Below are 14,850 nucleotides of genomic sequence, written 5' to 3'. Positions count from 1 at the left end.
GGGAGCCAAGAATTCAGGTTGGCGGGGTCAGGGCGAGTCTGCAGGCCCGGCTGGGCTCTGCCACACCGGTGTCTCCCGCGCCGGAGCCCGCGCTGGGGCGCCGGAACCCTAGGCGGTGGGGGCAGCGGCGCGTCCGGAATTCCGGGAGCGGAGCACACATGGCCGAAGACCACAACTCCCGACGTGCACGGCGGCCAAGGCGGGTTCTGCTCGCTGCTGGTCTCTTCGTTCTTTCCGGTTCTTACGACAGAGACCGCGGTCTGGGAGCCCCGTAGTAGTAATTACAGAGAGACTTGAAGCTTCTGCGGAGGCGCGGGGCCCGGCCGCAGCCCCCTGGACGCCTCCTGTTTGCCGGGTGGCTCTCTGCGGCTCTGCGGAACCCGCAGCCCGGCCGGCCGGGTTTCCGTGGGGACACTCATTGTAGGCGGACGTTGTGGCGCGGCAGTTTAATTCTCCGGCGGCGGCTGATTGAGCGGGACGAAATGGTCTTGACGGGGCTTATCAGGAAACTCGGTAACAGTCTGAGCTGCCCCTCTCCCGAGTCGCCCTCCTGTCGTGGCCGCGCGCTAGGGCTGGCTGTGTAACGTCTTCGAGGCTGGGCCACCGCGAGATGGCTTCCTGTCGTCCCGGTCTCGCCAGGGCAGCCCGCGGGCATCCATCTCAGACTCCGTGGAAACCCAGCGGTTCGCGTCCCGAGGGCACCAGAGGCCCGCCGGTTAAAAACAAAGACAAAAGAAAAAAAATTGGTTTATGTCCTCCTTCACCCTGCCCCCCACCCCCAGCGTCAATAACTAGGTTTTAGAGTGAATTCCGGGTGGGCGCCCCTTTGGAGCTGGGAAGTAGCTTTGTGCTGTGCTTTGACAGGTCACCAGCTGGCCGAGATCAGGGAACGCGCTCTCAAGAACATTCTCTGCAAGGTTGAGCACAACTTAGTGTGCTGTGAAGATCTGGTTCAGGAGAGGCTACTTTTCCTCCGTTTGCTGGAATGGTTCAATTTCCCGTCGGTTCCAATGAAAGAAGAGGTCCTCAGCCTGTTGAACAGATTGGTTAAGGTAGGATCATTTTGAAATAAAATCAGAGGAGCGAGTGTTGCTTAATTTATAGAGTTTTGGGTTTTTTTTTTTCTTTTTGGAAAGCTAAATAATTAAAGAAAAAAATTTTTTTTGAACAACCGGAGATGTTCGTCTGGGTGTATAACTTCCTTTTATGTGTAATGTTGAGTCTCACATTGGCTCTCTTGTGCCCTGAAATAACAGAACTTGTGGGTTGTGGTGTGTTCTGATTTTTGGAATCATCTTTGGAAGTTGATACTTGTCGTTCTGTTTTTCCTTGAGTTCTGTTATTTACGTTACAGATTAGATGTGTCTGTTTGTAAGAGGCTATGTTTCAAGTTAACGTTACCATTGCGGCTAATAAATACCTCGAGTATCTCAAATTGCATTTCACATTTATGTTCCTCAGCCTGTCTTTTTATAAAACTATTTTTTGTTTTTTTTTTATTTTTGAGACAAAGTGCCAGCAGGGGAGGGGCAGAGAGAAGGGGAGACACAGAATCCGAAACAGGCTCCAGACTCTGAGCTGTCAGCACAGAGCCCGATACAGGGCTTGAACCCACAAACTGAGATCATGACCTGAACTGCAGTTGGACACTTAACCGACTGAGCCACCTAAACGCCCCTCAGCCTGTCTTGAGAGTAGTTGTCAGGGTCAAATGTCATAGGGCAAGCTTAACCTTTGAAATTGTAAGTCACTGTGCAGTCATAGGGGATTATTTGGCATCCTTGGAGAGGTAGGAGAGGCCGGGGTGGGAGTCAGTGGAGAGACGTCATCCGGATAATAAATGTAGAACTGGACAGTGTGCACTTCTAGTGCGCAGTGTCTGGGCTAGTCTCTCGTAAGTGGTAAGTGTCGTCACGTGGCTTATGTACATCTGTATAATAATCTATGTCCTGTTCATGGAAGTTCTTTACTTTTGGGTGCATCAATGCAAGATTTATTTTTTGAAAAAGGAACATCCAGCATGCTAGAAATACTTTACTGTTTTCACTGCTGTAAGATAAAGTGTAGACATTTTGACATATATGGTTACTCTCAAGCCTCTGTCTCCTTCTTTCAGTATCCCCCAGCAGTCAAGCATTTGCTTGACCTCGGTGCAGTCGAATTCTTATCTAAACTTCGTTCTAATGTGGAGCCGAATCTACAGGCCGAAATCGATGGCGTTCTGGATGGACTTTTTATTCTTCCTTCCGAAGACCCGGCCCTACACTCCACATCTTACCAAACCAAACAAACTGGTAACTCTTTGGAGTCAATCTGGATGCATTCTGTTAAAATAGCAATATATTGTTCTTTGCTGGTTAATTCCAAGGAACGGGACCTTAGGTTAAAAGAAAAAAAAAGACCCTCTCCCGTAACTTATTTTTCTTGCATTAGTTTACATGAGTTTGACCTATTTTCCTCCTCTGCTGTTATTCAGAGAAGAATACATTTGTATTTATTACTTTATTTGGTCAAGGGGCCTAAGAGATGCCAGTGATTTTCTTTCCGTGAGACTAGTTTGACAGATTATTTCTTCAGTGATAACACCAGATTTTCACCGAGCGCTCGTTACAACGTGCCAGACATTGTTCTGAATGTTTTACACTTGCCTTCTTGCACTGTGTTCCTCTTGGAGCCATGGGGTGGTCTCTGTCCTAGCTCTTGGTTTTGTTACTGGGTCTCCAATGAAGATGACGTATGCGTGGTACACTGTTCAAATCAGAGTCAGACAGACGTGGGTTTGAGTGCCGCTTCTGCCAGTACTTGTGTGACCTTGGCTATGGTACTTAATCCCTCGAGGTTTTAGTTTTCAAGTCCGGCAACTGGGACAGTAAGATAGAACACCTTATCGAATTGTTGTGAGGATTAAGTGGGACGGTGCTGTATGTGCTCAGCATGGGGCCTGGCGTGTACCAAGCACAGCACAGTTGGCTGCTCTCATTGTTGACTTCTCAGGAGAGTGCCTTACGTGGACAACAGCAGTTACGTTGCTTTGAAGGGGGGAAAAATGCTCCTGAGATCTATGTGACTGAGTCGTACAAGTAGTCAAAAACGCATTTTTGCTCACTTCTCCTGTAAGATCCTGTTTTTCCTCTGTGCCGTGCCGCACAGCTGAGACCATTGGTGCCGCTGTTACCGAGAAGATAATTGTAGCCGCTGTGTACAGGGCTCTTGTGTGATGGCGATTTTTAACAGTGAAAATTTCTGTCTAAGCCGTAACCAGTAAAGGAGAATTTTAAATCATGTATTTTCAACCTAGTTCCCTGCGGGGGAGATCAGACCTGTGGTCTAGGGCTCACTTTTTGTTATCTGTGTTAGTATCTTAGGAAGTACTGGCCTGAAAACTTCAAGCACAGTTACAAATTTAGCTTTAGTCCTTTCCTTATTCCCATTCTTATTACAGCTGCGTTGCTGAGTGTGCAGTCGCATGTGACAGAGGAGCGATCGCCAGAGACCCTGAAAGAGTGCTTGACTCCTTTGTTTTTGACAACGTTTTCTTTAAAGATATTAGTGAAAATTGAAGTGGTCGGGAACTACGCAGTTGGAGTAAGAGTGAGGAGGGAGATGGACTGAGAAGCAGAGATAGCCCTTGAATAAATCCTTCATAACAGAGTCTTCATGTATATTGTGCATGTTTTCATTCTAACAAATAGTAGTATTTGCTGAACTTTAAAAGAGTGGAAAACCCTCCCCCTTGATTCAAAACTGGCTCAACATTTACATTTTTTTCCTCTAGAGGAGGACTATTCAGAGAAAAAAAAATTGTTACTTTTCTAGCTTTTAAAATGCTTAAAAAACGTAAGACAAAACAGTAGTATTTGAAAAGAATAAGTTTCGCTTTTAGCAAGTAAGGAATCAATAACACAGTGATGTATGTTTTCTTACCAGAATTGCCACAGCAGCCGGAAATCCTGATAGGCTATTTCCCTCCGGACAGAAGTGATTTCCAGCAGATGGAGGTGTCCCCACGACCACTGGGTGTGTATATGTAGAGGAGTAGATCCTGCTGACCTGGTAGATCAGAAATTAATGTGCTCTTCCTCATTGTGGTAAAGACAACCTGTGGTCAAGCCCGAGTGTTTCACTTTCCTCAGATTAGGATACAGAGTCTGAGTGGTGAAACGTTACGTCATCGTGAGTGCAGCTGAGCAGCTGTGTACAGCTGCGTGGTGACGGCGGCACCCCTCTTGCTTGCTGCCCACGCGCCCTGTGTCGGGAGCCGTGCCTCACGCTGTCTGTGTCCTGCTGTTTATTGCTCAGCTCACCAAATACCGTTCATCCAGTTACTCAAGCCAAAGACTCAGGATCTTTCTCTCGGCGCCCAGCTCACGGGAGAGCCTCTTCCTCCCTGGAATCTCATCCAGGTCTTTGCCCGTCTGGCTGGGTCTCTGCTCATGTGTCGCCTTCTCAGAGAGGCCTTCCCGAGGACCTTAGTGGTCACTTTCTACCTATATTTAGTTTTCTTTCTAACATATATCGTCTGAAATTACATATTAATTTCCCTCTTCTTTGTCTCCCTCGTTATAAGCTTAATGGTAGCTGTGAACATCGCTTTATCCCCAGCGTGCAAAACAGTGCCAAAAACATAGTAGGTACTCCGTATGTATTCTTTGAGTGAACAAACGAATCTTCACCAAGTCCTGTTGAAATTGATATTGTTACTCTCCCCATTTTGTTGATGAAGGCACTGAGGCTAGGGAAGGATAAAACCTTGGTTCCAAGTGATGTAGTTAGGCAGTAATTAAGTGAGTATGTACCTAATCTTCTTTGCCTGCATTGTTGAAAAGAAAGTGTTGTGTCCAGGGGTGTATCTGCTCATGTCCAGTGTCTCATTTAACTCCGCTTGGATGCCCTCTATTATTAAAAACCGTTCACAGAAACTCTACTTGAAAAACAGCATAAGAAAGAACTGAAAACTTGTTTAGCTGTTAAAACACTTTACCTTTTCTTTCCATGAAATTGTGCTAGGCTTGTGAGGGAGCTTTGGTTTTGAGGTGGTCGTTTCTTGGTGATTAAGAGGCTTTATTGAGTGACAGGGAGACATCTGAAGGGCGGGAGTGTCCAGGGCTGAGACGGTGGGCACCGAGTGCAGCTGCTGAAGACATTAGGGGCCATTGAGATGCTAAAACGTTATGTGAGCTGAGTTTGTGGGTTGATGATAGGGCTTATTTTTGACCCATAATTTTGTCTCCGGTAGAAGTCTGTCCTTCCTTCCATCCACCTATTGCTTTCCTGTGAAAAAGTAAACCCTGCTTGTGTGCTTGCACTTCTGAAAGAAGCAACTGTGCTGTATTTGGGGATTTAATAATGCTGTTTTTTCCAAATTCAGTGATTCCATGCTCTTTTCAAAGCATTTGGCAGAAAGACTGTTTGCCACTTGGAAGGGTTTATGTAGGTACTGGCTTTGCCACCTTAATTTGTACAATATATGATTTGTTAAAAAAATAATTTGAATGGGGTAGTTTAAAACTGTTGGTTTCTCAGATTTCTTTTAATCTGGTTTGAGTGCTGATATTTGATCTTCAACCTTATGGTCTTCAAGTCGTCTTCAGAGAGGCTTAGCCATCTAACACCATTTGGGACATTTGAATGTGACTAATTTTTAAATATAGTGTATGAGTACATCTGTATCATTTTTAATTTCTACAATTAAGATCCCCAAATGCCAGTTCCTTTCATGTTAAATTTAAGCTCTGTTCTGGCAAGCCACAGGGGACGATAGAAAATGTAATTCAAATTCTAAATGCCATCCAGTATTGGTTTGTATTCAGTGCTCTTCTAATAACAATAATATATGGGTTCTGTGTAAAATATGAAAACAGAGCTCTGTTATTTATCCTGTTAGGGAACGAATTTACAGCTAATCTTGTTTAGTATATTTTAGGTTACTGTAAGATATAACTTTGAGGACTTGTTTTAAGGGTGAAGCCTTGCTCTTAACATTGGGAGTCTGTCAACTTGTCTTTGATCCCTTAAATTTTGCTGTTCTGTTAACAGTAAATCAGACTGTGAAGTGTTTGAAGTTTTCTACATTTCCTTGGCTACCACTCACTACAACAGACAGACACGTTCTCTCCTCTAATGAAAGGTATGGAGCCTGGTATGTGCCAGGATTTTGGTTCACTGATAGCCATTACATCTGGTTGTTATTGTCATGCATTTTCACCCGGGGGGAAAAAACATACTAAGTGTCTGTGAAAGGCAGGACTGGGAGTATATGAATGGTTTTCACTGTTTCAGAAAGCAAGTCAGAAAATTCCTGTTTGCTGTAATCAGGCTACACTTTTGTTTATGTGATTGGAATCATGTACATACTTCTTGGTGACATGAGTCATCTCTTATTGACTAGATTGTCTGATTGGCCAATGTTTATGCCTTTGGTTAATAAAAATGAAAAAAATTAAACATAAATGCAGTCCTTTTTCGTGGACGGTATATTCAGCAGGCAGTGTAAAGGCCAACGTGCTAGAATTAGGACTGGATAAACGGCTGCATGCTGTTAACGGCGTTTTGATGCGGGTCCTTCCAAGGCATCAGTAAATTCTCGTGGAATAACGTCGAAGAGGTGGAGGACACGTGGGAAAGGGGCAGAGGGGTCTGAGTCAGTGCCCTGGGAAGAGATAGGATTCCTAGTACACACCTCTGGGTGGTGGTGGTGGATGGTGGGCTGGAGATGGGCTGAGAGAGGGCGTGTGGATTCTGCCTCATCCCTAGGGGTACATATAGTCTGAGAAGGTGGGGGTGTCCTCTGTTTGGGGTAGGAGGGGAATCCCAGCTTGATTCACTAGCCTGGGGAAGAGCAGTAATGAATCTAATTTCTAGACCTTAACTCTGTATTTAGTGTAGTTTTTACTGTGTTACTTCCTAATTTGTTTGGCAAATTACATTGCCTTCTGTGCCCTTTGACTTCATTGATCTCCGTTTATAGCATTGTGATTGTCTTGGTGTAAGCGATGGACACTGTGGGGTGCCTATCCTTGAGGAGGGTCTAGTGGGGGATAGAAAGCCAACATGCAGGTGCTGCAGCACCAAATATAGGCTTATGGAGGAAGGGCCTGGAGGAAGGGCCTACCCCAGAGTTCTTGATTAGGGAGTGGGTCTAGGAAGGCCACCCAGGGAAGTGAAGTCTCAGTGAGACCAGAAGGGCTGTTAGTAGAGTCATTACGCCACCAAGCAAAGTAAAATAATGCTGTCTTTTTGTAGCTCTTTAAGAAGTAGTAGCCACACTTTAATCTGGAATACCTGTGAGCTACTGAAGGATGTTATCATGCAAGATTTTCCTGCTGAAATTTTCCTTCAAAGGCCAAAAATTGTTCAGGTACGTATCCTGTGTAATTGTTGTAGATTTTGAAATAGAGAACTTTTTACAGTGAAACAGATTTTGCAAAGCAGGAGTCCTTGGGAAGGCGTGTGCACTCTTGTACTTATGAAATGAAGTCTTTGATCACTGAAATCACTTTTGCTCTAATTTCTTTGGGTAGTGGTAGTTCTTCTGATCAGAGGTAGTCTCAGTCGGCACACACAGGTCCAGGTTGACCACCTTGAATTGACCTTTCATGGGCTGCAGAAGGGAGACTAGACTTTGGAAACTGAGGCTGGGCAGCAGTCACTGTTCTTCACCTAAGAACAGCAGGGCTCTCTGAGTGTGCAGGAGGTGGTGGGCGCGGTGCTGGGTGCGGTGGGAATACGGTCGTGGGCAGGTTGGATGGACTCTGGTTTCTGTGGCAGAGCTCGGGGCCCCGGGTCTAGGGTTGTGGCCTTCCCACAGCAGCTGCAATGCCTCGCACCCTCCCTCTGTGATCACAGGGCTGGCATGCAGGCCTCTCAGTGGCAACTGCTAAGACCTAGGTGGCAGTTGTCAAAGGACCAGCAGAGGAAGGAAAGCTGTCAGCAGTTGCCAAAACGTGGCAAAATGATTGAGCTGTTTGAGATGCCGAAGGCTGGCTGTTATTTTTAAAAACTACTTTGTAATTTAATGTCCTGAGGGGGGAGTAATTCACGATCTCCCAGAATAGGTACTCAGCCAACAGACTTAGTGTAACAAACACTGACTCTTCTGTTGAGGTTTTATTGTCTTGCTTTGTGCCGTCTTCTTGGATTATGCCAGGTCATTTTTGTCTGTTTCTGTTCCTTATGTCTCACAAATATTTTACAAGTTAATTTTTGTCCTTTGGTTGTTCATTTAACCTTACTTAAGCTCCACATCCACCTTCCCTTGATCATTTTCACTGCTCTTCTGTATTTCAGAGCCTTTTATCTCTGTTGAAACTGGCCTTTGGGGGAGACGGGAAGCATCGGCTGGCGTTACAGTCCGTGTCCTGTTTGCAGCAGCTGTGCGTGTATTTAAGAAACAGACTGAACTTTCACCGAGATCCAGGTTTTTTCTCTAGTAAACAAGGTATTTATGTTTGTTTATTCATTAGTCACCGGTGGTATTTGCAGATTCTTCTGAGAAGTTTCTATTTATTTATTTATTTAATTTTTTCTTTTCTAGTTTATTGTCAAGTTGGTTTCCAACGACACCCAGTGCTCATCCCAACAAGTGCCCTCCTCCATGCCCATCACCCTCCTTCCCTTCTCCCCCCACCCCCATCAGCACTCAGTTTGTTCTCAGTATTTAAGAGGCTCTCATGGTTTGCCTCCCTTCCTCTCCCCAGCTAGTTTTTCCCGTTCCCCTCCCCCATGGTCCTCTGTTGAGAAGTTTCTATTATACGTACTGTGTAAATTTTCACAGCATAAACTCCTTATTCCTAAATGTCATGAAATGATCACCTTTGAAAACCAGTCTTATCAGTGACAGAACCACTCATGATCCTATCTTCCTTTCTTTTTTTAATTTTATTTTTGATAAGAGCCATTTGCAAGATTGTTTTTTCTTTTCTCTTATGCATANCTCACAACCTTGAGATCAAAGAGTTGTATCCTGTACCAACTGAGCCAGCCAGGTGCCCCTCATTTGTATTTTATGAAAACTTTTTATGCGGCTTGTGATGTAGTTAAGAGTATTGATTATATGAAAGCAGTGCCAGACTTTTAAGGGAGAAAAGCACCACCTAATGGCCAAATAGAGCACTCGGCTGGCTTTGTCAAAGCAGTACTTAGAAGTTAGAAATTCTGTGCACTTATTCAATATGCCCTGAAAGTTGAATATTAAATTGCAGTGATTTATCATCATGCTTCACAGTTAATCCCTGTTCTGTTCAGAGTTTCACTGATCCTATGCTACTTGAATACTTATGCTCTATGTTAAGTTTATTATAGATCTCGGAGGGTATAGGGTTCCTCATTAACATTCTTGAGATATAGCATTTTGCAAATGACTGATAACAGAGAGCTTGTAGACACCGCATGTTTCATCAGGAGAAGAGTTATAATGCTGATAAAAGTAATATCTTTGAAGATTTATTCATGTATTAAATGTTTATTTATCACCAACTATATGCTGACTGACATCCTAGTCTCTAAGGGGTATCTGAACAAAACAGATAAGGTCCCCAACCCTTCTGAGCTTATCCTTGAGAAAGTTGGGGAGCAGGTAATATACAAGCGAATAAGTTTGTTTCAGATCAGAAGTGCTCAAAGGAAATTGGAAGGGTGCTGTGACTGACCATGACTGGGGAAATGAGGCTTACCTGGATAGGATGGGTGTGGAGGGCCTCTCGGAGGAGGTGGCCTGAGAGGCGAGCAGGAACTATCCCCTTGAAGAGCTGCAGGAACAGTATTCCCAGAAGGTTGGAGGCCTCAGATAGGAAGTGACGGTCTCGAGGAGCAGAAAACAGGCAGACGTGAGAGCAGAGGGTAGTAAACGGGGAGTGGGGAGTGGGGAGGGAGACCAGGGGAAGCCAGGGGCCAGAGTGTGTGGGGGCTTGTAGATCGTGGTAAGGATTTCGTATTTTCTTTGAAGTGCTCAAAGAAAGAGGTGAGATGCTCTTGGAGAGCTTTTTTTTTCTCCTTCTGCGAATGCCTCTATTTTACCGAATTCCATTTAAAAATGTGCAGCTCTGTTGACATTGTTACATTCTCACTCTTGTGCAGCCATCATCATTTTCTGTTCTCGAATGTTTGTCATCACCCTAAATGGAAGATCCGTGACCATCCCCTTCCCTCTGCAGCCCTGGTAACCTTGCTACGTTCTCTTTCTAAATCTGTCTGTTCTTGGAACCTCAGACAAGTGGAATCACACGATATTTGTCCTTTAGGGTCTGGTTTGTTCCACTTAGCATCATGCTTCCAAGGTTCATCCGTGTTGTAACTGTGTCAGAATTTCACTCCTTTTTTTGTATACACCAATTTCATTTAAACGATTATCTGTTGCCGGACATGGGACTTGTTCTCACCTTTTGGCTATTGTGAATAATGTGTCAGTGAACATAGGCATCTCTGTTTGAGCCCCTGTTTTCAGTTCTGTTGCGAATATACCTAGGAGTGGAATTGCTGGGTCATGTTAGCTCTTCAAGGACCCACCCAACCACAATGGCTGCCTCGTTTTACATCCACCATAACCTGTGAGCCTTCCGGTCTCTCTCTGTGTTGCTAACACTCGTTATTTCCCCTTTTTAAAACCCTAGTCCTCCTGGTAGATGTGAAGTGGTATTTCACTGTGGTTCTGATTAGCATTGCCCTAAAGACTCCTGATTAATGACTGGGGTTTTCCTAGTGACTTTTTAGGTGCTTATTGGCCACTTGTGTATCTTCTTTGGAGAAATGTCTTTTAAAGCTCTTTGCCCACTTTTAAATTGTTTTGTGTTTTTTTTGTCTTTTTTTTACTGTTGTTTTAGGAGCTCTTTTATATCCTGGTTACTAAGTCCTTTTTAGAGACATGGATTTGCACATATTTAACTCCCAGTCTGTAGGTTGTCATTTTCTTCATTATGTCATTTGAACACAAAAGTTTTTGATTTTGATGAAGTCCAATTTATCAGTATTTCTTTGGTTGTGCTTTTGGTCTCATATCTAAAGATCCATTGCCAAATCCAAGATCATGAAGATTTACCTCTATATTTTCTGCTAAGAGCTTTATGGTTTTAACTCTCATAGTTAGGTTGTTGATCCACTTTGAGTTAATTTTTGCATGTGGTCTGAGGTAGGGTTTCTTGTGGAGTTTTGAGCAGAGATGCGCAGAATCTGCTGTTCTGCCCGGGCGGCCCTGGTGCTCCAAGTCAGCAGTGCCGGCTAGAAGGCCGCGTGCGCCACCGGGCCGGTCAGATGTAAGCCTGGTGTTAGATGCACGTGTGCTCAGCGGACACACTTGCGGGAAAGGTCGACCTTTACTTTTACCCCAATGGAAGCATTTCTACCATCTTAACTTTGTTACTGTTTTTTGGAAGAATGATGTGTATACTTGATAATCATGATTTGTCTCTACTGACAGGTAATTTTATTCTCTTTTCCTCTCAGATACTGTTTCCCAAAATTCTTCTTTGTCTTATTGTCATGAAGCTAGAGTTATTCATCATTCCCAGAATCCTTCTCCAGGAAGCAGTAGCCCCCGGCCTTCGGTGGCGGGACGCACAGGTCAGCGGCCCAGGGGAGACGGTCAGGACTGGGACGCAGTGTCTTCCAGGTGACTGTTGCAAAGCCCAGTTAATGGGTGTGTGTGTTTTATTTCGAGAGGGAGATTGACGTTTTCCTCTGTCTTCTGTCTTGGAAAATTACCACAGGTGTGGCCTTGTGCTGAACCAGTGGTTTTCATACTTTTTTGCCCATGACACACAGTACGAAATAATACTACATGCAGTTCAGTACTCAGTACACAGACATGTGCTCTGTGTGTGTGTGTATGTTTGCCTGTGTGTACGTCTGTGTGTGTGTCTCTGCCACAATAAGGTACTCACAAAATAGTACTTTGATTCCATATGCTACATAGTGAGCTATATTTTCTTTTCCTTTCTATTCCATTAAAAAATGAATGAGGATTCTGACCCATTTAATTGTTTTTATTAGCCATAGATGAAATATGGTTTAGTTTAAAAGTATAGCTTTAAATGACAGATACATTTTGATAATATTTAATGTTTTTAAAATGTTTTATCTGTTTATTTTGAGAGAAAGAGAGAGCATGTGAGAAGGAGAGGGAGGGAGAATTTAAAGCAGGCTTCATGCACAGAGCAGAGCCCATTGCGGGGCTCAGTCCCTTTTATCTGGGATGGGGACCTAAACCGAAACCAAGAATCGGATGCTTAACCGACTGAGCCACCCAGGTGCCTCTTTGATAATATTTTGATCCCATATTTGTAAGTCTAATCATAATTTAAAAAAAATTTAAGTTTATTTATATTGAGAGCTAGGGAGCAAGCTGGGGAGGGGCAGAGAGAGAGAGAGAGAGAGAGAGAAGAGAATCTCAAGCAGGCTCTGCACCATCAGCATGGAACCTGATGTGGGGCTCGAACTTATGAACCATGAGATCATGTCCTGAACTGGAGGCAAGAGTTGGGCATTTAACCATCTGAGCCACCCAGGCGCCCCTCTAATCATAATTTGGATGCATCAGTATTTACTATTAAAAGGAATGATTGGAGACTAAAGGGGAAGGATTCCTTTAAGGTGCACAATTTATGGTATTTTACTCATTTGTGTGAATACAGGGTCTTACATACCAGCTTTTGTTAAAGGGATTGGCGTGGTGTTTGTGTGTTAGCTCATTCTTATGCCACAAGCATCTTATAAACCTATTAGTCTCCTCTTTGGAGTTGTTCTAATAAATGCTCAGTGAGATGCACGCTTGTCTGGGGGCGTGCTTATTTTCTCATGACCCTGCTGCCACGAACTGACACGGATTCATGCCGGCCGCGTGCGCCGCATCCCGCCGAGTGCTGTGCGGGCTTCGTGTCCTCCCGTCGTCCCCTCCCAGTCCCGTCAGAGCGTTGGCATCACCATCACCGTCGTCATTGTGCAGAAAAACCTGGCTCGGGGGCACTGTGGTCCAGACAGTGTGATCTGAGCCTGTGCTGACCCTTCTGCAGCGGCTGGGGGTGGTCAGGCGCGGATTTTCTCTCTGTTCTCAAGAGCCCTTCTGCCTCATTCTCTGAGCTCTGTCTAGTGTGCTGTGTGCTTGTAAACTTTCACCCCTGAGGGAACACCCACCTCAAGGGGTCTTTGGCCTTTGAGAGAAGCCCACCTCATTTTCCTATTTTGGGGTGTTGAAATGACCAAACATCCATTTAGGGCTTTTACATGCTCAGTAGCCTTAGTGTAGCTGTGATACAATTGTGGATAACATTAAAAGTCAGACATTTGAGGCCCTTTGTAAATGTGAGGTTCAGGCCTTTTGATAGCACTTAATCCCCACCCCACCACTTTATAGCTAAGGTAAGAATTTTTAGTGAAGAAAGCCAGGAAAGTTGGGATGTTCCATTTTTCGATACATTTTCAAAATCATTATGTGATGTTGAATGCACTAAATGAAGTAATTCATTTCTCCTCATATTTTTCTGGCATTTTCTAGCATTCTTCAGTTGCGAACATTGGCTCACTTAGAACATTTGGTGCGAATCACAGAAAATCTAGGGAGCTATATAAACGTTTCCGTGTTGCCTCTACAAGTTGATTACAGAAGAACTTTGCTGTGAATTGGCATGCTCTTGTCTCGACATGAGTGGGTTATTAGTGCTAATGGTGATTGCTGCTCTAGCAATTCCGAGAACATCCCTTTGAAAAGCAATGTATATACATGCATTCCTGCTTTCATTTACAACGGGAGCTGTCTTTATGGAGTTTAATCTTATAAGTTTGCCAAGGTTTCACAACGCTGACCAGAACCGTTGCCTGAAGCAATGTGGTTGTGTCCGGTGTGAGGCTTTTAATGTGCCAGGCAGCAGACAGGCAGGAAGGCCGTCTGTGGGCTCTTTCCATATTCGAGGATTATCATTGTTTCTTTTCCAGCGGAAGTAGTAGCCATGCTCCCGTCAACTCCAGGGTTTCTGTGCCGTCACCGTTGGACCTGGTGCACGTGGATCTGCCGGAGCTGGAGACCGAAGACACCCTGGAGCTGCAGCTCCAGCAGCTCAGTCTTCCCCAGTTCTGTGTCTCCGTGCTGGAAGCGGCAGCTCCGCTCCTAAAAACAGGTTAGTTGTTTTTTTGATTTTTTTTTTTAAATATGTTTATTTATTTCTAGGAGAGAGAGAGACAGCGTGAGCAGGGGAGGGTCAGAGAGAGAGGGAGATACAGATTCTGAAATAGGCTCCAGGCTCTGAGCTGGCAGTCAGCACAGAGCCCGACGCGGGGCTCGAACCCACGAACCGCGAGATCATGACCTAAGCGAAAGTCAGACGCTTAACCGACTAAGCCACCCAGGTGCCCCCGGGTTAGTTGTTTTTGAAGGCGTGGTTCTTTTTATGTGATTTGTGTTCGTTTTGTCTGTTTTCTGAGACTCTTCTTTTTTCCATCTATAGAAGATGGAAAACATAGAGTTTCCTAACTCATAGAGTTAGGACCTTTAGAATTTGTATTTACAGATCTTTTGGGATACAAATCCCTAAGGACTTAATAAGATCTTTATGGTCTTCTAAGTAAACATGGATGCCCTTCCATTTATGGCTTCTTATTTCCCAGGCTTCTCCTTCTGTATGGCTAACCATAAGCACTGAAAAGACGCTGTGGCGGGGGCAGGTTAGAGAAGGTGGGCCGGCGTGAGTAGGTCAGGATAAAAGGATCTTTGGGGGCGCCTGGCTGGCTTAGTCGGTTAAGCGTCTGACTTTCGCTTAGGTCATGATCTCGCGGTTCGTGGGTTCGAGCCCCGCGTCGGGCTCTGTGCTGACAGCCAGCTCAGAGCCTGGAGCCTGTTTCAGTCTGTGGCTCCCTCTCTCTCTGACC

At 44.7% G+C, this 14,850-nt stretch overlaps 1 protein-coding gene across 1 annotated transcript in view; it reads left to right on the top strand.

Moving 5' to 3' along the window:
- The first annotated feature begins 445 nt into the window (after positions 1-445).
- The window catches only part of RTTN (rotatin), a 165,538-nt gene continuing 151,133 nt past the window's right edge, over positions 446-14,850 (top strand). Inside the window, exons 1-9 of the mRNA XM_077752674.1 lie at positions 446-513; positions 865-1,052; positions 2,117-2,294; positions 3,928-4,017; positions 6,037-6,127; positions 7,243-7,357; positions 8,287-8,437; positions 11,437-11,602; positions 13,921-14,102. Of these exons, the coding sequence (XP_077608800.1) occupies positions 483-513; positions 865-1,052; positions 2,117-2,294; positions 3,928-4,017; positions 6,037-6,127; positions 7,243-7,357; positions 8,287-8,437; positions 11,437-11,602; positions 13,921-14,102 (1,192 nt within the window). The 5' untranslated portion in view covers positions 446-482. The remainder of the gene's footprint in view (positions 514-864; positions 1,053-2,116; positions 2,295-3,927; positions 4,018-6,036; positions 6,128-7,242; positions 7,358-8,286; positions 8,438-11,436; positions 11,603-13,920; positions 14,103-14,850) is intronic.

This window comes from Crocuta crocuta, unplaced genomic scaffold, assembly GCF_008692635.1.
Source record: "Crocuta crocuta isolate KB4526 unplaced genomic scaffold, BGI_CrCroc_1.0 scaffold101, whole genome shotgun sequence".
Lineage (NCBI taxonomy): Eukaryota > Metazoa > Chordata > Mammalia > Carnivora > Hyaenidae > Crocuta > Crocuta crocuta.
This window is presented reverse-complemented; position numbering and strand designations above follow the sequence as displayed.